The 26,759-nt window shown below is 42.9% G+C and overlaps 1 protein-coding gene across 1 annotated transcript in view; it reads right to left on the reverse strand.

The window, feature by feature from the left end:
- The window catches only part of SETBP1 (SET binding protein 1), a 330,296-nt gene that overhangs the window by 10,978 nt on the left and 292,559 nt on the right, over positions 1 to 26,759 (reverse strand). Inside the window, exon 4 of the mRNA XM_030567249.1 lies at positions 4,497 to 4,667. Within this exon, the coding sequence (XP_030423109.1) occupies positions 4,497 to 4,667 (171 nt within the window). The remainder of the gene's footprint in view (positions 1 to 4,496; positions 4,668 to 26,759) is intronic.

Consider the following 26,759-nt stretch of genomic DNA (forward strand, 5'->3'; position numbering starts at 1 on the left):
GTGGTTTGATTCACACAGATCAGCACCCAGTCCCAGGGCGGTTAGAATACTTATCTGGGTTCAGTAGTTCTTTTGCATCCTTTTTCCTGTCTTTACTTTATCCTTCACCTTTAGGTTTCTTTAACTACAGAAATGTTCTCTTCTAGTACCACAAAAGGGATGAGGCAATAGCATTACTACAACTGAGTGCTGGCCTTTGGAGCAGGTGGGGCCATCCAAGGGGATGGAGCAGCAGGACCATTGCCTATGTGTAGCAGAGAGCAGGGGGAAAGATTGTGCTGCTTGAGACACTGGTGGGTTGGCTCTGCACTGCCCCTAATGAGGGCTTGTATCTGTTTGGGACAATCTGGCTAGAGACTAGAGACTACAGCTAGGTGAACCAGAACAGATTCAATACAAGCCAATCTCAACTACTCATCCTATATGCTGAACCTTTTTAAAGACTTTAAAAGTCTTGTTAGAGACACAACCAATTTACCTCATATCCTGGTCCATCCTACTAGCCTTGTGACTCTCCCAATCAGCCCTTGCAGCCTCCTTATATACCTTCCTCTTTTCTGCATTGTTCTGCAAGGCCCATTCTGGGCAACCATGCCACTACTTCTCAAAGGCCATGCAACGTCAGACGGGCCTACAGAAGGCAACCCAGAATGCAGGGAGTTTGATTACAGCACCAGTGAGGCTGCTGGTAGGAGTAGGATGTCTTCTGACCTTCCCACGAAAGGAGCTTATCACACACTTGGAGGCAAGAAATGAAGGAGAACAAATACTGAACTTCCCACACTGTGAAGAGGAGCTGTGGGAGAGGAACACAAGGATGGCCTTAGGCATCACTCTCAAAGAAGAGATGTTAGGTGCATGTTTCCTCCACTCCACTCAGAGGAGCTGCTAGACAGGAGAAAGACCTTTTACTTCAAAGATAATGAAGAGCCACAGGGAAAGAGCCAGAACCCATTGAGGGTTCCGTTATAGCGAAGGCCTCACAAGGTATGGATATTAATTCAGATAAGGACCTTCAGTTCTAGATGTCTATCTGACACCAACTGTGTGAGGTTTTCCCATGGCTAACAGAGACTAACTCTCCACAGATGCTACTGTGCCCTGTACAAGGATAGGAAGTCCTCACTTAAAGTTATCCCAGTTGTTTTGATGTTAAGTTGCTGATCACTTAGGGAACATGCTTGTTTAAAGTTATGAAATGCTTCCTTCTAACGTTTGGCAGCCCCCTGTTTTATCTGCTGCTTGCAGGAAGAGCAGCCCGTTGCAGCTAACTGGTGGGTGGTTGGAACCAGGGTGGACCAGTAACCCCCCTATCAACTCCCCCATCAGCTCCCCACTCTCCTAAATTCCTATGCAGCAGCTGTCCCTCCCCCCCACTGCCATGTGCTGCTCCTGCCCTCTGCCTTGGAGCTGCTCCCAGAGACTCCTGCTTGCTGTACAGGAGGAGGGGGGAAGAAGGGGGCTAATGTCAGGGTGTCCCCCTCTCCCTTCTGCTCCTGCTCTCTGCTTACCCCATCTTCCATTGAGCAGTTAGGGGACACACCACAGAGAGAGGGAGCTTCTAGGCAGTAGCTGCCTTCTCAGGTCACAGCAAGCTGATTTAATTAACAAGGCAGTGTACTTAAGCTTGGGGTCAGCTCTTAAAGGGGAAATGCACATTTTTTCTCCCACACACAGGGTGTTTGTTTCTGTCTGCCCTCTCTCCTTTCCTGCTGCCTTGTAGAGTGTTGTGAGAGTTAACCCCTGAGGGCTCAGTCAATTGCTAGTTCATTTAGCAGGAAGGCATTCCCTGGGAAATATCCCACCCTCTGACTCCTCCACCTCAACCAAGCTTCAAAATCATCATCACTGTGTACCAGTATTAAACTGTTTGTTTAAAACTTATACAGCGTGTGTGTGTGTGTGTGTGTGTGTGTGTGTGTGTGTGTGTGTGTGTGTGTGTGTGTGTGTATATATTTATATAGTCTTTTGTCTGGTGAAAAAGAATTCCCTGGAACCTAACCCCCTCATTTACATTAATTATTATGGGGAAATTGGATTAGCTTAGCATCGTTTCGCTTAAAGTCGCATTTTTCAGGAACATAACTACAATGTTAAGTGAGGAGTTCCTGTACCCTTGTTCAGAGGCAGTCAGTGAAAACACATCATAAAGTCTTAGATTAATGTCACACCCACCTCAATGGGTCCTCTTTCCAACTGAGCCCTTACACACCTACTCCATTATTATCCCACCCTCCAGATACAAACAAACCTGCCTCCCCCTAAGAGAGTCACCATAATTAAAAACAACTTAATCAATTGAATCCTTAAAAAGACATTTTTATGACTTGCAAGAAAACAAGAAACTATTTGGAAATGGCTGGAGTTTATTTCTCTTCTCTCTTCATCTGCACAGATGCAATGTCGTTCTGTCTCGCAAATAGAGACAAATTGAAATGGCTACAGGCCATGCGAGGAAGCCACAGCGTATTGATATGACACGGGGAATAGCTTCTGAGGCAAAGGGGAGAAGCTTTGCTTAAGCTAGACATTTCCAGTGCTGGTTTAAAACTGTCTGAATCACCTTGTTACATGAAGAGCTGAGCACAGGTTCATCATACTGTTGGGGAGTTCACCACTACCTCCCTAACTTTATTCCGGAGAGCTTTGGTCTCTCTGTAGCACTAAAGATCATTCTTAATGACTGTCATTACAGATCCCTTTGGAGTTGCCAGAGGCCATTTACAACAGCATACTACAGAGAACAGTGTTTGCTGAACAGCTGGGCTCAGTTTGTAGACTTGGTTTGAAGCAAGAAGTTTTCAAAGAGCTCCCCATTAATTACAGGAAATCCACAGTACTGTCCTGTTTTCCCATTAACACAGTTTCTTTTGGTTTTCACTAAATTATTTCAACATCTGGGCTACAGATAAACCAACAGTTTAATTAGACTTCTGACAATGGAAAGAGTGAACTATGCAGACAAGCGTACACTTTCATCTTGCAACTGATCATAAAATATTTGTGTGCTTTCATTCTCCTGCATTAAAAAAAAATAATCTGCCCTTAGCTCAGCTCTTTAATACTTTCCTGTATATAAACAGAGACTCCTGAATATTTGATACAAAAAGGTTATCTTTACAGAAACCACTTTATGCACAGAGCCCTTGTTTTCATTATTTATCCAAGATGAAGGGATTCGTTTAAAAGCAAAGTACTTTTGCACTTTAATGGTGCTTTACATTGGTCAATTAAATAACCAATTCTTGCAAAACTCTGCGACAATGGTTACTATTTATTATACCCCTTTTGCAAATGGGGAAATTGAGGCATATCAAGGTTAAGAAACTCCTGAGGTGTAGGAAGATCTCTGTGAAGGGCTGTGCACTGTGGATTCACTATTACTGGAGACTAGGGTTAGCCTAAGGCCTGGTCTAAATTAGAAAATTAGGTTAGTCTAAGTTGGTAACAGGTATGAGAAAGCCACACCTCGAGCAGCGTAAAGTCGACCTACATCCCTGTGTAGACAGTGCTAGGTTGACGGAAGAATCAGCCTTTCAGGGAGGTGGATTACCTATGCTGATGGGACAATCTCTCCTGTTGGCATAGGTAATGTCTACACTGAAGTGTCACAGTGGTACAAATGCAGCATTTTAAGTGTAGACAAAGCTCCTAGTCTTGTCACATTCAAATCATAATGCAAGACCTATCTCTTTACACGAGCTTCCCAGATTAACAAAGACGATGGGCAAATGACCTAGCTACATTTCTAATAGAAAGAAATTATCACCAGGAATGATCCCATTTGGAACAGCAGCACAGAACATGGGTGGATTGGAAAACAATTTCAGAGAGAGGAATAAATCCAATGCTACTCTTAATTACTTATTTCTTCCGCTTTACTTTTGAGGGTCTGTCCATTGCCCCATATGCAATATATAAAACCACACTAAAATAACCAGAGTAGATGCGATGACTGCCATCTTGGCCAACACACCAGGAACTCAACCAGGGCACTCCAGAGCTACGTCTATTTAGCTATGGGCTGTAACAACTCATGTCCTCTATGGATTGGCACAGATGAGTGCTTGTGACACACATTTACCAGTGGATTATATACACAAAAGGCTACCTCAGCTGCTTTTTAGATATTCATTGAGCATTTGGCATAGTGGGAACATTAAATGAAATTTGCTAAATAGCAAGCAATGAATGTCAGGACTGGGAATAGAACCCAAGAATCCTGACTTCTAATCCATTGCCCTAACCACAAATGATGGCACTGCTTATCTCATTATTACAATGGTGCTGGTATCCTGTGATTAATAGAACTCAGACACCACAGTGATAAGAAAACATTAGAAAAAACAGGACCTGATTATCCCATCGATTACGCACACCAGCAAGTGCTACTGAAGTCAGTAATAGTTACATATGCATAAATTTTTCAGCTAATTGGACTCTGGCATTGAATGGATAGAAAACAGACAGAAGAGACAGAGGGAAGACACAGTTACCTGCATCAGATGTTGCTGATGATGAAGGTAGGAGGGATAACACTGGCGTTGGTGGTATTGCAACATTTTCAACAGCTGCTGGTTTCCTTCTGGTCATCATGTTACAGGCAGAACTTTCTATTCTACTATGAAGTGAAGTCTGGTCTGCTTTTAAGTGGGGACTTATTATTCCTGGGGATTATAAAAAAAAATATTTAGATGAATAAATATGAAGTATACAAGATTGCTGTGCTAGGTATCTACTAGAAAGGAAGAACTGTTGCTCTTAGTGTCCCAGTATATTTCCATACTCTCCTACTAGGGTGTGTAATATGGTTTTGATATTAGCAAGGAACATGATTTTTATTTCTTTTCAATAATTTTGCCTCAGGATGTACCATCACAGTTCTCTGTAAACAATGCTCAACTAACAGAATAATCCCAGAAGTCTATTTTTTGCACAAAACAAATATATACAAACACAGGCATGACCACATGGTTATTCAGTGGCAATTTCCATGTATCAGTTCCCCTACCTACTGTGTCTGTCACATTCACTTATAAACTTCTCTGTTATAATCACTTATTCATAGATCCTGAGGCCTGAAGGGACTATTGATATGTAGTCTGACCTCTTGTATTAGACAGGTCAGAAAACTCAGGATGTACCATCACAGTTTTCTACCAGCATTCTTATGTGATGCTAGGGAAGACACTTGTACTAAACTTTTCATAGGTGGCCACTAATTATGAAATGTGTATTCCTCGTTTTCTAAGTGTCTGACTTGAGACTCTGGCATCTGATTTGGAGAAATGCTGAGCACTCTCAGTTGCAAGAGAGGTCAATGGGAGCTGTGCTTTAAACATTGTGTGCCATGTAATGCTAAGTATTCTGAAAAATCACTCAAAGTGTCTCAAATTGGGCACTTTTGTCCTTAATTTCTCTGTGCCTCAGTTCCCCCTGTGTACAATCGGGATAATAGCACCTCCTCACCTCCCAGGTGTGTGCTGAAAACAAAATCATTAATGTTTGTGAGGCACTCTGATGCTATAGTGATTGGCACCAGAGAAAAGTCCATGAGATGGCCCTGAATAATATGGAGTAAATAAGAAGGAGGGTTTGAATAACATGCAGTAAATAAGCAACAACATGGGGAAAACAAAATGTTGACTAGCTTCTCATTAAATGAGCACTATCCATCCTGTTCACTAAAAGAGACAGGGGTCCTATGGAAAAAATAATCTGTGATCATGTAATTACGCACCACATCATAATCCATACACACAAAGGGGCTGAATTAAGGTTGCACAGACAACCTTAACTCTGGCATTTCCTAACTTTTGAGTGCATGGCTTTGCAAACAATGTTTGTTTAATATAGTTTTTGTATGTTATATATTTATTTATAGCATGAATGTGAGTCTATATATAAATAGTTATGTGTGTGTGTGTACATATACATGGTATATAATAATGCTAAGAACCTCATGAAGTCAACATCTGGTTATAATTAAACTGAAGGGCCTATATAAAAAGCTGTATGAAAACATGCAGCTGTAACCTGTTGACCTCTATTGATAAAAAAAAAAAAAGTCTGTGAAACTGTGCTTCAGCATATCAAGGGACAGTCATTCATTTTTCAAAGGTAATCCCTCCCAAACCACTTATCCTCTCAAATCTCTACCTGCACACAGTGTTTGCATTAGGGACCTTGATTTATGGATTCCCACTCCTTGAATGTAGAGGCCTACTTCCTGTTGCCGTGGTTACTTGGATCTTGGTTCAAGGTTAAACTACTCCCAAATCAAAATCAGTGGCAAGCACAGCATCTAACAGCCAGGTTATTGACTACCCTAGGATGCTTAAAGGTCAAAGACCAAAGTGCTGCTCACTGCCTTCAGGGTGAGTCAATATTTTCAATATTTTTATTCTGTTTCTTCTGAAGAAGAAGTTGCTGCTCAATTACCACCTAGGTGGGTTTAACAAGGTCATACAAATCATTGAGGAAAATCGTCATCCCAAGGAAGAATTACACATTTAATGAAGTACTTCAAAGACTACCCCCTCCAGTTGCAGCTTGTCACAAGTACACAAGGGGGTCACTGGTATGATTATTATTATTATTTTTTTTTAGCTTTGTAAGGTTTTACACGCTTTGTTTCGTCTAATTTGCCGGGTGAAAATTAAGACTGAACCACTACACTGACCTAATTTGCTGATTTGGCTTTACAGTGAGATATAAGTGCAAGTCATCTGACTTCCCCTATAGATCTCAAAGTGCTTTGCAAAAGTGGGTCGACATTGTAATCTCAGTTTTTACAGATAGGGAAACTGAGGCACAGAACAGTGCAATGACTCGCCCAAGGCAACACAGTGAGTCAGTGGCAGGGTTTAGAGTAGAACCCAAATCATGTGTCTTCTAGGTTGTTGGAGCAGGCTACCCTACTGTTACTCTCTCTTCTTGAGGCTGTTTGGAAGGTCACAAAGAAGAAGCCCAAAATGTCACGTACCTTAGTAATTAGTGGAAATTTCTTCCTGACTTAATATCCACCATTTTGTCAATGAGAACTCATCATTTAAAATATGCATCCTCTGTGTGATCCTACAATATTTTATATTTTGCTTCTGTTTACATCCAGAAACCGACAGAGCTCAAGTTGAATTATAAACCCTGGTCCTGAGTCTGATCTTATTTACATTGCCATTACTCTGTTGATGTTAATGAATTTACTCCCAATTCAGAAGTAAGTGAGATCACATTCAGCCCTTTAAATCCCAGAGCCCTGCTGACATTACATATAATAATGAAACCAGGCCAAAGCAGAGGGGAAATTAATCAATATTTGCCAAATGGAAAAACCAGGACAAATCCAGAGGAGAAAAATTGTTTTCAATCTCAAAGGGGGTATTATGAACAACCGAGAACAGTAAAAGGATGATTTGCCTCTCATTTCTACCAGTGTACATCAGGATATAGCCCTGTTCAAGTCATAGCATTACTGGTGTAAAATCTGAGTAAGCAAGAAGACAATCATGATGTAAAACTGGTTCTTTTTTTTTAAAGGTCTTTGTAGTTTATAGTGTCTCTTAATATTTTGGTACAAATTTACTTTGTCATTCATTGTCTAGCAGCAGATGTGCTTTAGCTGGTACTTAATACATTAATTTAAAATTATTAATATCATTTAGCATTCACACTGCAGTAGTGCCTTATGGCCACTGCTAAGTTGGGCCCCATTGTGTTAGGTGCTGTACTAACCTATATTAAATGACAATGCCTGCCTTATTGTTACCTTGTGCTCTCTCCACATATTGCAGCCACCTACTTTCTCTCATCTTTACACTTACATTGCAAACTCTTTGGGTCAGCATCCATCTTTTTGTTATATATGTGTTAAGCTCCAGACTAGAGCCTCTAGGTGCTAGCTCAATACAAATAATAAATAATAACTGTGCCATTGCTAAAGCCATGCTAAAGAGGACATCAGCTAACACATAACAGAGTTCTGTGAAGTTGCTGCTATGGAATAGTGTTCTGCCAGGGGATCATTACCTTAGATTTCACATAACCCACCAAATTGTGAGAATTCATTACTGAACTTCATCTGTTTATGCATCACACTGCTCTCACAGGAGGAGAGCTTTCTTCTCTCTCTTTCCATGGTTTAGTTATACAGTTCACATCTCAACATTAACTGGATCAAATTATTTGCATTTTGATTACTGTTTACACTGAATAAAGAACCAGAAGAAGCCTAATATCTGGTAAATCTTTTTTTTTTAAAGTGGATTTTACACAGATCAGTCAAAAGCTTAGCACTGCATCATGCTCCAGAAGAGGGAACTGAATTACAGTGTGATAAATGTAGTTAAGGAAAGTAATTATTCTTCTTGAAGTAATATTATTTCCTATCTAACTTGTGAAATTCATTTCCATGGCTTCCATTTGACATATTTTATCATTTTAAAATAACTGTACTTTTAATGTACAGTTCTGCTGCATGGCTTTTACTCTCCTGTTTCCTCTCCTCTTAGAACCTTCAAATTCTACCTCTTTTGCAAAGGATTTTCTACCATATGCAATGAGTCCCATTCAATACTACAGAGTTCCTGTTTGAAAAAAAAAACGCCTGCACTGCCATCGTGAAGGTGGAATTTTAAGACACCAAGACTGTACTTTACTTCACCTCACCAATTTTCTTCCATTTTTAAAAAAAGCAGAATAGCTCTAAACCTGGGAGAGAGAGAAAGAGAGAGAGAGAAAAAGCCATCATTAGATAGATCTCCCGATCTTTATCTGCAGTACTACACTCAGAAGAGCTAATGCCATGATGATAGCTTTGAAATCTCTTAGGAATTGGATAAAGAGAAGCGATAGTGATGAACTCCCAGCTAATAAACACAAGAGTGCTTATTTCTGCAGAATGATCAATTTCTAGATGTCCTGAGGCTTGTCTGATACAGTTGATTTACTCATTCTCCCTCACCTCACTTATAAAGCCAAACTCCAACATCAGATTAGAAAGGAGCCAGATTTCTTAAAGGGGCAGGGGGAGGACTGGCATGATGGCATGCAAATACTGGGAGACACACTAATCTCTCCTGCCTCCTCCTATAACCACCAAGCTGTCTCGAACAGCTGCCTTCCTCTGAAAACATACACTTTATCCGCTTTGGGTTAGTACAGTAATACAGACAATTAATTTATCTTGTTAGTGGAAATTTAATGCAATGATCTAAAAGAACTCTTACATATTGTGATAAACTTTAGTGCCTCCAGGGCGCTTCTTTTCCATAGGACTCATTTCACATCCCATCCATTATGTAAATGAGATGTGGAAATAGTTGAGTTCCTCTAATGTATCTGTACACTGATGGATTGCGCAGAGTCAGCCCTGCTGAAACTAATGAGGTTAAATGCATCTTGCCATTCCTGTCTACTTGGGTGAGTCTCTGTGCCTGAGTTCAAGAAATCCTATTCAAGTTTTTTCTTCCCTTAAAGCCACTGTGCTAAAATAATCACATTTCTTGACAGACAGCATAGTAATAGCCCCAACACCCACTCTGTCCTCAATCCTGCAGGGGTGAGGACTATGTGGAGCAGAGGCTCTTGTTATGTAGCAATGTGGGGATATGGCAGCAGAAGCCAAACTTCACCCTCTTACTTGAGAGATGGGGTCCTGGACTGCACAGAGTTGCATTGACACCAGTCTCTAGTGATATGCAATGATTAAAAACAAACAATTAATTTAGTTGTTAAGCACAAGCTGTCTGTGCAAGAACATTCCATGGGTGAGAACCTGTAACAACCATCAGTTTAGTCACCACTGCAAACTTCCCAGGATCCTCCACAGACTCATAGACTTTAAGGTCAGACGGGACCATTATGATCATCAAGTCTGACCTCCTGCACAATGCAGGGCACAGAATCTCACCCACCCACTCCTGTAACAAACCCCTAACCTATGTCTGAGTTATTGAAGTCCTCAAATCGTGGTTTGAAGACCTCAAGCTGCAGAGAATCCTCCAGCAAGTGACCCATGCCCCATGCTGCAGAGGAAGGCGAAAAACCACATCTAAGAGGATGAACGTCTATAGCTTGAACTAAGGGCCAAGTTCCCTAACCGGGAGCTGTAGTAGCCTGTGTGGATCAGGCACCCAATAACACACTAAACACTGGGTAACTTTTTAATGCTCTAACACTGCAGAGGACATACATAGTACTGGGAGGAAGGGGGACAGATCCTACACTCTCCATCCTTTCCCACAATCTAAGTACACTCCCTTCATGAAAACACAAGGGATATCTCTTTGATCTGAGTCCTCAGAACGGAGGAGTACGAGAAGTGACCTTGGGGACAGGTGGACATGAAGTTTGGGAGGTAGGGTGCTGTGAGTCCAAAAGTGCAAATATTAACTACAAAATGTTTGCCTTATCAGTACCAGAGAGGAAAAATAATATGCACTGGGATGTGTGTGTGTGTCTCTCTCTCTCCCCATATTCTAGATAGATATGATTTTTTTTCTCCGTTTCTTCTGAAAACCACAGTAACTGACTGCAATATTAAAATGAAAGTATGTTTAAACAGATGCATAGGTAAGAGCTGCAATGTTATTGCAGATTAAACAAAGTGGCAAAAGTTTTAACAACTCATCAGCACTTAAATATAATATATAGTCCTTGGATTGCTGCTCTCTTCTATTTGTGCTCTAGAAACATCTAAAACATTGGGCAGTATGGAATTACTGTACAAATTTGATTTGTATTTCGATCATTGCTCACATGAGTAGTCTTTTCTATGGTACCTCTTTTGGAAACCTCAGTGAAGCGTAAGAGGGAGAATGGAAAGACTGAAAGACTCCAAGGTCAGGAAAGACCTCAAAAGAACCAAAACACAAGAACAAATCTGAATGATGAAGAACAGGATAAAGAGGTGAATGGTGCAGAGAGGAATAAAGTGGGGCAGACAGGTATAGGAGATAAATGATAGACTGGGAAAAGAAGGCAGAATGAATATGGGAAATCACCTACCAGAATGAATCAAGTGAAAGGATGCCTAGTAGGGAAAGGGTGGAACAAGAAACTGAAAACAATGCTAACCATTAACAGCATTTGCAGTTAGGCTTTCACCTTAAACAATCCTTCATATAGAATCATAGATTATTAGGGTTGGAAGGGACCTCAAGAGATTATCTAGTCCATCCTCCTGCTCAAAGCAGGACCAATCCCCAAATAGCCCCCTCAAGGATTAAACTCACAACCCTGGGTTTAGCAGGCCAATGCTCAAATCACTGAGCTATCCCTCCTCCCTAGAGCCCTCTAGATCTGCGCTTTCCTAACATTTTGGGGTGCTCTGATCCAGAAGTTTGATGCAGGCCCGTCTCTAGCTTTCATGTTTACTGGGGTTACATTGGGATGCTTTAGGCTCTTCCCAGGATAAATTGCCTTACCCATTGCAATATGCATATTTTATTGCATCAGGCAGCCAGAATAAAGATACTTAGAAATATGTTCCCTTTAAATAGCCAAAAAGTAGCAGGAGAATATCACTCACAAAACAAACAAAATTATGAATAACTGGGAGTTTTTCTGATACTTCTGTTTGTTTTACTGGGGCAATGGGATGATAGTATCAAAAGGGGAAGTGGCAGAATCTATTGAAATACTGATGCTGACTGAATGTTTGGTTAGGCCACAGAACTATGGTGAGAAAAACCATGAACTTCAGAGAGTTGCAAAGCAGGGATTTTCAAACCTGCATACCTGAAATAGATTAGGCTTTTAAATTTATATTCAAGCACCATAACAGCCTGCTTGATTTTCAGAGATGCTCAGTTCTTAAGACCCCCACAGAACCGAGGCCTAAATCTAGATTCAGGTGCCTAATATCAGACATCCAAGTTTGAAAGTGTTGGCCTAGGGGTAATTCAACAGAAATTGAATGCTGCAAAGAAAGTTTACCAGTACAATTCTGGTTACCCATGTTCAAGGAAGATGAATTCAGACTGGAACAGGTGCAGTGATGGGATACACGGATGATCAGGGAAATGGAGAGAACTGTCTTATGAGAGAAAACCAGAGTATGGCTGATTTAGCCTAGCAAAATGCAGGCTGAGAAGAGAGATGATTGCATTCTATAAATACATCAGTAATTTTGGCTTCAAATAGCACATGGCCCTAGGTTTCTGCTGTTTGCAAAATCTGCTCCTATGTTTTAAGTTAACATATTTTGGATTTCCCTTTTAAAGAAGCTTGTTGGGCTGGATTGATATCATACTGGTTGCATTCTTTGTTAGCATGCAGGAATCTCTGGGTTCAATTCATGGTTTCAATCTTTTATTTGCTAGGCCGAAAGCCTCTTGTGGTGAGGAAACATCTCATTGTAGTGAATAGCCCCTGCCACCAATTAATGAGCAGCATTGATGACTTCAGAAATGAGACCTGTTGACTCTTTTCCGACTGGAAAGTAAGTGGCTGCATTGCAGGGCATCAGGTCATATGGGTTATAAAGTGGGGGAAAATAGGTGAAGTTTTTCATGGCTCTTGTAGAATGCTGAGGACTCCTCACCCCAAGGGAAGAATAGAGAAAGTTTTGTTTAATTAATTCACAAGTCTTCCTGTTGGATATCATAAAGGAGAAAGTGTAATTTTATGCGTGCAACAGGCAGAGTATAATCAAATGCCATTCACAGCTGCAGTTGAGAAAGACAAACAGCAACATACAGGAAGTCTTTGTAATTGTAAGCATACGCAGTTCTAATGAGCAAGAGAGGGAACCAATGCCATAAATGCAGGACTCTCATCTACAAACCACCTCACGTGTCTTTCACTGCACCTCCTTGTCTACAGACTAAAGCTAAGACAAAGTAAAGTGGACAAAATGGCCAAGCATGATTATTTACCTTACAAAACTAAATGTTTCCTTGCTATACTTACTTTTCCATCAGTAATTTCCTAATCTGCCCTTTGTTGTTCAGTCAATAATGGTAGAAGGCATTAGGAGTGAAATTGTGCACAGGGTTCCCACAAGCCCCATGCATCACTTAAAAGTCCAATTTAAGACCTCAGTCAGGCCCCTGCACTAAGGTGAATTTCACCCTACAATATTTTTTTCTCCTCAACAAAGTCTGTTTTCATTTAGGGATATGAATTCTTAGAAATGAAAGAAGAAGTAAAATCCCATCAAAAAACCACCATCCGCTGATGAAAGCATTGAATCTCTGAATGAAGAAAAACATTTACTACTGTTGGTTATTCTTGGGGAATCATTTGGTATTTATCTTCATACATTTGACTGTCTCATCATTGCAAGGGTACAACATGTCCTGTGCTTTTAAATGTTCTGGAGTCACTTGACACACCACTTTTGATGTGTTTAGCACAGCCTTACAAAAATTTACCAGCCCAGGCATAAAATCTATTCGCCTGTTTGTTCTCATCAGTCATCAGGCTAATGGAAATACTAATGACATTTCACTTGCCCTTCCAAAGAATTTACTTATCCCAGGGGAGTGGGAATTTTGCAAAAAGAGACCATCACTCTTCCTCATTATTATTATTTGCCACTTCTAGATACCTCTACCAATATCAGTGTTCCACTGTACACGTACAATGACAGTGCCTGCCCTAAGAATTTAGGCTACGTCTACGCGATAGTTTACGTTGGCATAATTTATGCCGCTCAGTGGGGTGAGTAAATTGCCCTCCAAGTGACATACGCGCCTAAGCGCTGGTGTGGACCTAAGCGCTGCTGTGGACAGTGCTATGTCGATGTGAGCGCTTCTCCCGCCGACATATTTTCTGGCGCTCTTGGGGGCTGGAGTAGTTAAGCCGATGGGAGAGCTCTCTCCCATTGGCTTAGGCCACGTCCAGACTACCCGCCGTATCGGCGGGTTAAAATCAATTGCTCGGGGATCGATATATCGCGTCTCATCTAGACGCGATATATCGATCCCCGAGCGCGCTTATATCGATTCCGGAACTTCATCAACCCCAACGGAGTTCCGGAATCGACAGGGAGAGCTGCGAACATCGATCCCGCGCGGTGTGGATGGGTGAGTAATCCGATCTTAGATATTCGACTTCAGCTATGTTATTCACGTAGCTGAAGTTGCGTATCTAAGATCGATTCCCCCCCCCCATAGTGTGGACCAGCCCTTAGAGCGGGTACATTAGAAAGCTTACAGTGGAGCAGCTGAAAACTCTCCAGTGTAGCCATGAGCTAAACAGAGAAGAGAAACAACTGGTGAGGTGAGAAAGACAAATGCAGAGGAACATAGGTATGTTAAATACCAACGGCTGGCCTTCATCAGCTGATTCGAGCTTGTGGGGCTTGGGCTGCAAGGCTGCTGTGTAGACGCTCAAGCTGGAGCCCAAGTTCTGGGACCCTGTGTGGATGGAGAGTTCCTGAGCCCAGCTACCAGCATGAGCCGGAATATTTACACAGTAGCTTTTAGCCCCATGAGCCCAAGTCAGCTGACCTGGGCCAGCCGCGGCCATGCCACGAGCCTTTTGTTCTAGTGTAGAGGTACCCATTGTGACTTTCTCACTGTCACATAGGAAGTCAGTGGCAGAACTGGGAATACAATTCAGGTCTCCTGAATCCCAGTCTAGGGTCCTCTCAGCTGGGCCACACTGCCTTTCCTCACTCTCCATCCCTCCTCCTCTGTCTTTGTTCTCCTCTTTTCCTTTGGCTCCTTTCCCTTCCCACAATTCCTCCACCTTTCTCTCCTTTGCTCTGCTACAGCAAAGGAGCTAAACTCACACTAAGGCTACGTCCAGACTACCCGCCGTATCGGCGGGTTAAAATCGATTGCTCGGGGATCGATATATCGCGTCTCATCTAGACGCGATATATCGATCCCCGAGCGCGCTTATATCGATTCCGGAACTCCATCAACCCCAACGGAGTTGCGGAATCGACACGGAGAGCCGCGAACATCGATCCCGTGCGGTGAGGACGGGTGAGTAATCCGATCTTAGATATTCGACTTCAGCTATGTTATTCACGTAGCTGAAGTTGCGTATCTAAGATCGATTTCCGCCCGTAGTGTGGACCAGCCCTAAGACTTAAATGGGCCCAGCCAGCATCTGAGTTAAACTCTAGTTACCTAATTCACAGAGCACATGTGAGCACAGGGTCAGGCTACAAATTCCAGTCTGTCTGCTGATGCAGAAATGATCTGTAGACATGAAACTCAGAGCACATTTGTACCTTTGGGGCCTCCTACTCTTAGACCAGTTATGTCCTTTGGTGTGACTGTGTTTGGAACAAAATTGAGGGGTAAGGGCAAAGATAGATTTAAGACACCTTTACATTCCTTCAGTAAATTGGGGGCTGGGCTGGTCCAAGGCCTGCTCTAATTTTTGCCTGGTAGCCCATGGCTCTAAGAGACCAGGGTACAAGGATGTCCTGGCCACATTCCCTTGGAAACCTTTCTGTGTTATTATGGACATGAAGGGAGTGGTGTATGAGCAGCTAGGGCAGCTCCACAATTTCAGAGGATTTCCTTGTACCGAAGGAATGCTCAGGTAATTGGATCTTCGGGCTTTACAACTGCTTTGAAGCACTGGAGCAGTGCACAACACCTAGGGCAGGCAGCACGGAATTGGTCTCAATATCCTGTTTCCTGTTGCAGTAATAGTATCTGAGAGGTGTACAGCACTTTCTGAGCCAGGGAATCTCAAAACACTGTATGAGATATGGGATGGATTATGGATTATAACCACAGCTTTCCACAGCTGGAGGTGCACAACTGCAGCACCCAAGTATGACCACTAGGGGCGTTTTACCTCAGTGATGTACAATGCCTCCCAGACCTGCCTAGGATGCAGTGGGAGCACAAATCCTGTTACAGGACACGACTTGCACTCTCCTATGCGGCCACCCATAGCCCTGCCTCCTGTTACAAGAGTGCCCTATACATGAGAGATTTCGCCATATGTTAAGAATACAGAACACAGTTCCTGGGTTTTGTAGGCCCAATAAAACTGGCACATTGCAAACGGCTTCTTATGTCTATGTCTTTCCAGGGAGCTCTTAACACTCCCTCCCAGCCCCCTTTGCAGTAGCCTGCACCCCAAGAGCAAGAGCAGGAAGCAGCCCCCGTACTGAAGAATCAGGAGTGGGCAGGAAGAGCAAGTGTAGTGAGTCCTTCAGGACGCGCCCCACAGTCCTTAAACACCAGTGCAGGGGCCAGTGCCAACCTGGCCTGTATGCTAGAGTTGCCACCGGTCCAGGTTTCCCTAGGATCATCCCTTTTCAGTGGAGGCTGTTACAGGCATAGGGGCTCAGGGGCTCATGCACCCTTGGAGAAAAAATAGGGGGTGCTCAGCACCCAGGGGATGGCCATGGCTGCTGCTCTGGCAGTCTAGGGGTTGGCGGCCTATCAGCTCTTCAGCAGCTATCCCTGTGCTACCCAAACAGTTGTTCAGCGAGGCTGTCCTGCTCATCATCTGCTGAGCAGGGCTACCCCGCATGTCAGCTATTGAGTGGGGCCCCCTCCCCTCCCACTGCCCTTAAGGCAAGAGAGGGCAGAAAGGAGCGAGCAGCAGCAGGTGGGAGGTGCTCGGAGGAGGGGGCAGACCTGGGGCAGGAAGAGGGCTCCGGGGCAGAATGGGGGCGGGGCCTCGGGGAGGGGGCAGAGCCAGTATGGGGCACCCACTGGCAAAACCAAACGTCAACACCTATGGCTGCTGTCCGGGGAAATCTGTAAGAGTGCTCAGTACCCACTGCCATTTGTCCAATTTTATGGGCTCCTCCCAGATGTCCTCCTTTGTTCTTTTGTACCTTAGAGGTGGCAACCCTACTATATGCATCTATAGAAATCACACTTGCTGCGCCACTGAAATGATGTCGCAGCCGAGCAAACTACAGGGGGTGATACGGAAATGTTTGCCAACAGCCCAAGGTAAACCTTGCTCTCAGCAAAAGTGCCATGAGCACAGTGATGTGAAAATGTTCAAATTTTGAAATTTTCAACCAAAAACGGGGACAATTTTTTCCGCCAAAACCTATTTCCATTTTCCAGCCAGCTCTAGCCATGAGGCTAGTGTGGGTAAACTCTGATGCATGGTTCTCAACCTTTCCAGACTGCTGTACCCCGTTCAGGAGTCTGATTTGTCTTGTATTCCCCCAAGTTTCAACTACCTTAAAAACTACTTGCTTACAAAATCAGACATAAAAATACAAGTGTCACAGCACACTGTTAATGAAAAATTCCTTACTTTCTCATTTTGTCTGTATAAAATTTTAGTTTGTAGTGTCTTCACTAATGCTTTTTATGCAGCCTGTTGTAAAATTTCGCAAATGATGAGTTGATGTACCTCATGGAAGTCCTCTTCATACCCCCGGGGGTACGTGTATCCCTGGTTGAGAACTTTTGCTCTAGGTACCCTCTGGGTAAACAGAGAAGACCCCCATTCCAGTTTTTAAGGTTCCATCATAAAGGACTTCATAACACAAACACACACAGAGAGTGCAATCTTTATGGAACTCCATCAGCTTGACCCTCTGCTGCCTCCTCCCTTGGACCTATGCAACATCCTGCCTAGGGATTTGGTATTATCTGACACCCACGTTGCACAGGTGCAAAGGACTACTCCAGAGAGTCGAGAAGCAAGGCCAGGGTAGGTAGCTACCTGCAAAAGATAAAGAGCTGATTGAGCCCTGCCTGGTTTTAAACCTGTGATTGGAAACCTTCCTCTGCTTGAATAATAAAGGCTTTTGCTAATTTTAACCAGAGCTGAATCTGAAAAACCTGCAGTCTCATGTGACTCATGGAGCCTCAAGGGAATAGGAGGAGGTGGCGGGGGGGAGATATGTGTGTGTGTGTCTGTGTGTATAATCTAACAGTGCCCAGAGCTTTTGAGATCCTGGATTCCACTTCAATAGCACAGGCCAGATTCATTAAAAAACCTGGCTACGTTCCAGCAGTTAAAATTGAAGGAGCATATTTATTGCATTTTGCTCAAATAAATCTGAAAACGTGTGAATCATATCCCTTGGAGAGATGGGGAGGAGAAGTAAACAATCTCGGGCTAATACTTAGAAGTGGAGTACGTTGAAGAACAAAGATGTAGAAGGGTTATTGTTGCAGGGAATCTGCTGGGTGCTTGTCGAGTCGGAGGTTTTTGGAAAGCTAGACTTCTCCGCCATTTTCTCCATTGCTGCTACTCTAGTCTCAAACGTTCTATTTACTGTTCTCTATTCATGTTTTTTTTTTTAATCACTCCTTAGCTTGCGCGGCTTTACTGTGTGGTTCTCTGTGGTTTCCCAGATGCTGTTCGCGACGTTGGCACCTCACCCCAACAGCAACTGCATTCAGCTGGGATTCAATTATAGCCTTTCTGGCACAGGCAGATTGGTTTTTCAAAGATAGCATATTTTGGGGAAGGATTTATTTTTCCCCAAAGCAATTTTGATTAAGAAAGTGAAGCGCGACTCGTAGCTCAATCTTGCAAGTCGCAGGATGCCTCGTGACAGGTCCTGAGCGCCCCTTGACTCCAGCACCACCTAGAAAGCACTCAGCACCTCATAGGATTAGCTCCTGAGGGAGTAAAAACGTGAGCTACGGGTCTGATACGAAGCCCGTTTAAGTGAATAGGAGCTTTTTTGTTCATTCCAGTGGGCTTTGAACCATACCCATAGAGTCTAAGCACGGGACTCAGGGACTGTCCCAAGTTCTAATCACATTTCTTTCACTGAGGCCCTGGACAAGACAATTAGGCTAAAATTATGAAATGTGGGTACCAAATGGGAGACACTTAAATAAGCGGCCTTATTTTCAGAAACGTTGACTGTCTACAATCTCCAGCGAAGTCAATGGGATCTGCTGATGGACAGAACCTGTCCAGATCAGAGTATTAACAGGTAGCCAACTTTGGGCACCCAGGTTTAAAAATGTTGATCACCCCCTGCCTCAGTTTCCCATATTTGTAATATTGACATAACCAGTTACCTAAGTCACTGAGATGGGATAAGTACTAGGTATTATAGAGGGGAAAAGTTGTTTGTTTAAATAAATTATCCTGAGGTTGTGCAGTCTTTGAGGGCAGGAACTGTCTTTTTTTTTTAAATTACTTGTGTGGTCAGCACCTCCCTTTGATCCCTGATTGCGGCCTCTATATTGTTGTAGTGCCATTAAGTCCTAGTTATGGACCAGAACCTGATTGTACTCGGCAGAGAAGGACAGTCCCTGCTCCAAGGCGCTTACATGGTGAAGCAACAATAGTACCAAGGAACTAAAGTGACCTACAAAGTAACCGAGCTTGGCTCCAATTCAAGACTGGGCTAGATTTTATTTAAATTAACAATACCAATAGATCGGAGGGCAAGAACAGCACTGAATTAAATACAGATATTGGGCCCAAGCCATTCATCTCAGACTTGATATGCAACCTCCCCATTCCCTTAACGGACCGAGGAAATGTTACTATTTTGCAAATCTCTCTCTGGCAGTTTATGTATTTAGCTGCAGTGGTGAAAGCGAACTGAGGCCACTGTGTTGCATTAAAAGTGGAAGATATGTAAGAGTGACTTCCAGCTGAGGCGAGCTCAGCACGGCTCCTAATAGCTTGGCCAGAGAGAGGGTCCCTTCTGGTTCGTCTCAGAGCCGCTGCTGACAGACCATCGTGGGCCCCATTAGCGTGCAGTGAGGTGAACAACAAGGGGTTGTTTTCATTCTGCAAAACTTCATTGATCAGGGTTTTGTTTTGGGAAATAAAATCCAGTGGTGGTTCAGATCTGGGTCCCATTTTGTACTGAATCCCTGGAGTTTAAGAATAATATTGTGCATGTCTAGTATCACCCATATGAACAATGCAAAACACATTAGACCAGTGTTTCTTAAACTATTGTACTGGTGACCCCTTTCACCCAGCAAGCCTCTGAGTGCGACCTCCCATATAAATTAAAAACACTTGTTTATATACTTAACAGCATTATAAATGCTGCAGGCAAAGCGGGGTTTGGGATGGAGGCTGATAGCTTGCGACCCCCCATGTAATAACCTCGTGACCTCCTGAGGGGTCCCAACTCACAGTTTGAGAACCCCTGCGTTAGACTCATAAACAAATTTAGCTTCACATACCCCCAGGAGATGGGCAGTATTTCCCCATTTCACAGACAGGGTAACTGAGCAATTTCATACTGTCACTGCAGTTAAATCTCAGTGAGGTTTCATGGATGCACAGTATAGGAAGGCAGAATTTGGCCCTTATGCATTACTCCACAAATATCTTTACTGGCATTTTAGATAAAGATTATCTATTCCCAGAATAGCCTCAACTCCTTTGGTAAGTGGATCCACAAAGAGAGGATCCAGCATTTATTAAAGTAACTGGGGAATCTCTCCACTAACTTTAGTGGGAGTGGAACAGAGCCCAAAGTGCAGATACAAAGTGCCATAATAATAAAAGAATTGCTCTGTTTGGCGTTCTGAATGTCACAGCAGATGCTCAGCTAGAGCAAGGCACTGATAGAGCCCCTTACTTCCCTACTATAACCACAAGGAAAAAGTCCTCAGAAGCTCTCTTACCAGCTGATTCTTTATTACCTAGATGATACATGTTGTCATACTGAATCACTGCACCTTCTTCACACAGCAAAGTTCAAAGAAGTCACATACCCAGGCTCCTCATCCAATGTCACTTAAAAAGTGACCACAAACCCACTCTGTATCACAAAAGGGACCAAAGAGGCAGTATAAATGGGGTGCTGAGATATCAGACTCACAAGGAAAAAAGAGCAGTGGTACAAAGGGATATTTTGAGGGTTTTGCTGTTGGTTTAATTCCCCTTCCCATACCAATTCCCTTTCCTATACCTTTCCCCCCGTCTATTTACCTGGGAATCTACTGTGGATTGCTCAGTCTTCTGTATGCATTCAAGCAATAGCCAGAGTATCTACTAGCAGCTCATCTCTAAAACAAACAAACAGAAATTGTCAATGGAATCCCCTCGTGGGTGGATGGGAAAGATTTTACTTATAGTGGGTTGGGAGATCTTTTCCAAATATTGATCCATATGGATTTTGGAATGTGTCTCATAAAGACTGTAAAGCACTTCTAACTAAGGCCATGGCTACACTAGAGAGTTGCAGCGCTGGTGAGGGGGTTACAGTGCTGCAACTTAGGATGTGGCCACACTTGCAAAGCACGGCCAGCGCTGCAACTCCCTGGTTGCAGCGCTGGCTGTACACCCGGTCGAGCCTCGGGTGTAGGGATTCCAGCGCTGGTGATCCAGCGCTGGTCAGCAAGTGTGGACGCCCACCAGCGCTTTTATTGACCTCCGGGGTATAAGGAGGTATCCCAGAATTCCTGTCCACAACAAACCGGAAGAAAGGGAGAGCTTGGAGTTCAGCCAAACTGTTTATTTAAAAAACAAACACAGCTCCTGTTTGCTGAGCGAGCGGAGGCAGGCAGGGGAATTACTTTGGAATGTTCACAGCTGTTTGCTTGAAGAGAGAAACAGCACGCTCACACGGCAGAGGGGGAGGGGGAAGTCCGTGTTGAGCAGTTGCTTATCTGGTCTGACGGGTATTTAAAAGTACATAATTTGCATTTAGTGAATGAGAGAAGGGTGGGGGAAGGGAGTTAGAACTTTTAAAATGATTGAAGGTAGGCACTGTGTGTCTTCCAGTCCTGAGAACTTGCAAGGCAGGGAGCTGAGAACAGTGTCAACTCCAAAAATCCACTCTCTCTGTCTCCCCCACGCTCCCTGTCACATTCCACCCCATCCCCCTTTTGAAAAGCACGTTGCAGCCACTTGAATGCTGGGATAGCTGCCCACAATGCACTACTCCCAACAGCGCTGCAAGTGCTGCAAATGTGGCCACACTGCAGCGCTGGTAGCTGTCAGTGTGGCCACACTGCAGCGCTGGCCCTAAACAGCTGTACGAACACAGCTGTAACTACCAGCGCTGCAAAACTGTAAGTGTAGCCATGGCCTAAGGCATGATCCAATGTCTACTGAAGTCAATTGCTGGTCTCCTACTGACTTCAGTGGGCTTTGGATTGGCCCCTAAGTGAACAAATAAGACAACACATATATCATCAGCGCAAAGTGTGTAGATTTAGTGAAAGTGTTTCCATTGACTGTAACGAGACTCATGTGGCTAAATCTCCATGCATGACATCAGAGATTTGGCTATAGAATTGTATTTTTTAAGGCTAAGCAAGATTTGAGTGGAAGCAGTTTAAAAATAAAAGCAAAAGGGTCTAAATTTAGTGCCAACTCCCTGGTGCCTCTCCCTCCCCCATGACATATATTTTCCTTTAAGGAAAAACAAAATCTCCCGGGCAACTTGTGTGGCACATTATAGTCTGTGAATTAAAACAGGCATGTTACAGACCTCTGAGAAACATGGTGTATAACTGTAATGCCAACTGACCCTCAACTGCAGTGTCACTTAGTGGCCTCCCCTTTCAAACAATCAGCTATTGATTCCCAAACCCTCCAGTTTCAAACCAACTTTTGTTTTCAAGAGGCATCAGTCTCTGGGATGATTCTGCCATTGCTAATTCTCCCTGCCCTGAGGCGACTTGGTATTTCTACTGCTTGCTTGAAGTGTTATCAAAATAAGGGCAACTGCAAAGCTGAATTGTTGAATGTTAGTTTTTCCCAGTTTTTGGGTCTATGCAATGAACTCATAGTCATACAAATGGGCTTTTATTACAGCATTCTTAGCACACTGACTGGAAAGAACACCAGAAAACAGAATTTAGGGGAAATACTGCACCAATGGATTGGATGGCCTATTGTAGCAGGTCTTTCCCAATGCACATTTATGAGATTCTACAGGTATTTAAGAAATTTATTTTATAATATCATAAAAATGTGTATCCCACAAAAGCACCTTGTATTGCTTTTTATGTTTTTATTCTATATTGTTCAGGAAAAATCCTATAAAATGAGACAAAAAACAACCTGAAGTGCTCTAAAGTTCTAGCTCAGACCTCTCTAATATTAACAACAACAATTTGCATTTAAACAGTTCATTTTATCCTGAAGGATCCCAATGAACTTTGCAATGGTGACAAATACTGGAATCACTTCAGTGCCCCCAATGAAATGCAGCAATCTGTGGGGAGAATGCAACCGCTGTTAATGGTGCATAACACCCCCACACCAACCATTTGGATGAGGAAGCAAATGTAATATACTGGCTCCAGGAGTGCAATTTCGTCTCCTACAAACAGGGGTAGCTACTGTACGTAATACCAGCTGATGCCATAACTCATTTAGCTCAAGTGCAAAGGGCTTGTGCTTTTGCTAATGAATGTCTCTGATTATAGTATCTGAGTGTAGCAAAAGGGCTAGGAACTGCAGATGGACACCCTGATCGTTGGAGCCCTGGGCGCCTGGGACCCAACAAGCGTGTGCTGTGGACCTGCGGGATCGGTCGACGCTACGCAGGGCTCACGCAGCACCTCATGGTCTCAGACACCATCCGATGGTCCAGGGACATCTATATCGAGCACATTACCGGCCACCAACAGTACCAGGAGGCATGAGCCAGAGTGACATCATTCTTCGACTACGAGAAAAGGACCAAGAGACTTTCTCCGTTGGATCATAGGAACTGGAACCATAAACTCCCTGAACATTAAATCTCACCAAATGAGGGTCAATCCATCCTCATCATCATATCCACTCATTATACTCCACACCCAAACATAGCCACTTTATGAACTTCTTATCCTCATATCTCAATGTCTGTACTTTGACCCATCAACCTTTTACCTCCAATCGGGGATATTGCAGATTATGTATTCCTTATGCCACCTGATTTTAAAAAAAACTTTGCGCCCTCGATAATCTGTATGTTATTCCCTGATAACCAGAAACTTCTATGCCTAAACTCTGTACTGTTCACTTTTTCTTAACATCATCTTAATAAAATTTTTAAATCTGCATGTGTATGCCACTGCAATTGGTGCCATGAAGAATCTCTTTCAGATGAAGCTGGAGGGGAAATTTGCAATAACGTCCCACACAGAGGTTAGTTTAGCCAATACTCAAAGATTAATACACAAAAAGTATCATGGGGTTTTTAATTACTATAACTGAGCAAGACATTTAGAAACTCATCTTATAAAAAAAAAAAGGCATTTGAAGCGAGGATTTAGCACTGATACAGAGGATAAGATGTCACCCCCTGAACTGCCAAACAGCAAATTCTCATGGCATCTTGGTCACGTCAGTGGCATCTTTCCCAAGTGCTAATAAGGCTCAACCCTGCTTAGTCTGTGAGAACTCCGATAAGACCTGGGCTTAAAGTTTGACAGATGAGCACTGAAGTAGAATAACCCATATCCCAGGAACTAGTAACTACTGATTAAGGGCCTGACCTTGCAGACTTCTGAGCACCTCAGACAAGGACCCGTCCAATCCCCATGGCAGATAATAGGAGTTGTGTATTGGGCTATGTCTTGGCGAAACCATCCAGAACCTTCAAATATTGGACCTAGGGTGACCAGATGTCCCGATTTTATAGGGACAGTCCCAATTTTTGGGTCTTTTTCTCATATAGGTTCCTATTACCCCCTACTCCGTCTCGATTTTTCACACTTGCTGTCTGGTCACCCTAATTGGACCCTATATTTGGAACTGGAAACAATGGAGTGAAAACCAATGAACTGTGAGTCATATACCCAGAAACCATTATGACAGATTCTTTTGGGAAATCCGTTGCTAATAAAAGTGGTTGAAGGTTTCAAGGGAAGTCCCTTTGACTGGACAGCCTGTTCTGATTAACACTTAGACAACATGGCCATGCTCAGATCCTAAGGACATGGAAGCTATAGAAACCAGCTACGCCAATTATTATAATTTTATCTCAAGTTTTCTGATATATGATGTTTTCCCTAAATCTCTCACTTCCGGACTCAGTTTTTTTTTAAAGATAGGTTTCTGGTCCTCATGGTGGAGAAAAGCTTAAAGATTCAAAAACGTGAAGAAAAATAAAAAGAACAAAACATTTATCATTTATTAAAATAGCCAATCTCATAATTTTGGGGGGTCTGACTTATGGTTTTTGAGCAGTGAGGGTCATTAATAGAGGAAACCCCTAAGAATATATAGATAAGAAGAAAAGTGTGCTTCTCTCTACTGGTTTATGTTAAGGAGGTACTTCAGGAGGAAGAAGAGGGTCCAGTGAATTTCTGGACCAGAAGATAATGGAAGACAATCCTTTCTTACATTCCTGCAGCTAACCAGAAGGCATTTATGTAGGGCTCTGTGAATCTGTACCAGCAGTGACCTGACTGCCTATGATATGGGGAAAAAAAATCAAACCCCCACAATACAGACACTCTCCTGCAATGTACTTGACTGGCCTCTGGTTGTTATCATGCTGCTGAGAAACTACAACAGTGAGAGGTGGCTCCGAAGGCCATGTGACATGTGTCAGTGTGTCTCCTGACCCTCAGGAGAACTGCTAACCTCACATTCACCTGGGTTGCTATGGGGACCGCACAGCCAGCACCTGCTGCTGCAAAATGAGCCTGTTCTTAGCAAAAACTGGAAGTACTCGCAAAGTTGTGGAAGGTGGGGAAGGATAACCCGTGGCTCTTGATCTGGCTGTAGGATCCAAGAGGAGCTGGTATTCTTACAAGTGTCCTCTAGTAGACATTAATATATCACATTATATAGATCCCCTTACATTTGTCAGTGACCCCTGCAATTGCAGGATGTGCATAGAGGCCCTGTTTGCATATTGTTGTTTAAAAAGGGCGGGGGGGGGGGGAAGAGGGGCTTTTACCAACTCTCCTCATAGTGAAATCTGCTTTCCACTTAATTGGTTTCCTCTGAATTTATATAACAGTTTTAAATCAGAAGGATCCCATGCCATTCCAAAGGTTAAACTGAAACAAGCTGTACAAATGTATTTATTTGATTATCAAAGCACAATAATTATCAAACTTTCTAGGTGAATGTACAGTCAAAAAAAACCAGTTCTTCTGCAACGATCCTACTTGGTTTGCAAAATGAATGGAACTACCAAAAAAAAAAAAAAAGAAAAGAAAAGAAAAGAAAAAAGAAGAAAACAACCTTTGTTACACATAAACCCTGAATATCTTGAACAATCGCCACTGAGCTAAAAGGCAAGTTCTTTAATCAGACTCCATAAAACATGTTATGGGGAGAGGAAAAAATAGGTTGTGTCTGAAATTTAATGTCCACAAATCCAACTTATTGTTTATTTTCCTCATTGAAATGAACTTTGTCATTTATTTAAAACTTGTATTACAGTCTCTCACTGTACCAAGGCAGTTACTGATCTCCCAGTGCTTCATGTATAGTGCCCTTTCCACTCTCTCTGGCTGTGTTTTCTCTGTTTTCTTTCTTTTCTCCTCACAGATAAGAAGGCCTCAGTTCAGAAATCGGAGAACTGAGCCCTTGCAGCCATTAGAGAGGGAAATGTCTTTGCCCAGAAGCTGGAGAGAAAAAGAGAGAAAGCCACAACTGAACGTCCGGGGAGCTTGTGGTTACAACTCGCCTGGCCACTAAAAACACTGTTCCTCAATTTGCTAGTGTGTTCTTTGAAAGCGTGTGCATGTAAGTTGGTGGGTCTTGACATTCCAAGTTTAGATCATAGATATTAGAGATGGAAAAACATATTAGGTCAGCTAGTCCATCTCTATCAGCAGCAAGGTGGTTCAATACATTCAATTTTAAATGAACCAAATGACTGGGCTTTCATTACTCCCCTTGGGAGAATGTTCCTAAGTCTAATAGATTTCCCTGTTATGAACCTTTCCTGACTTTGGGTTAACTTGATC

The sequence above is a fragment of the Gopherus evgoodei genome, chromosome 6, assembly GCF_007399415.2.
Source record: "Gopherus evgoodei ecotype Sinaloan lineage chromosome 6, rGopEvg1_v1.p, whole genome shotgun sequence".
Classification (NCBI taxonomy): domain Eukaryota; kingdom Metazoa; phylum Chordata; order Testudines; family Testudinidae; genus Gopherus; species Gopherus evgoodei.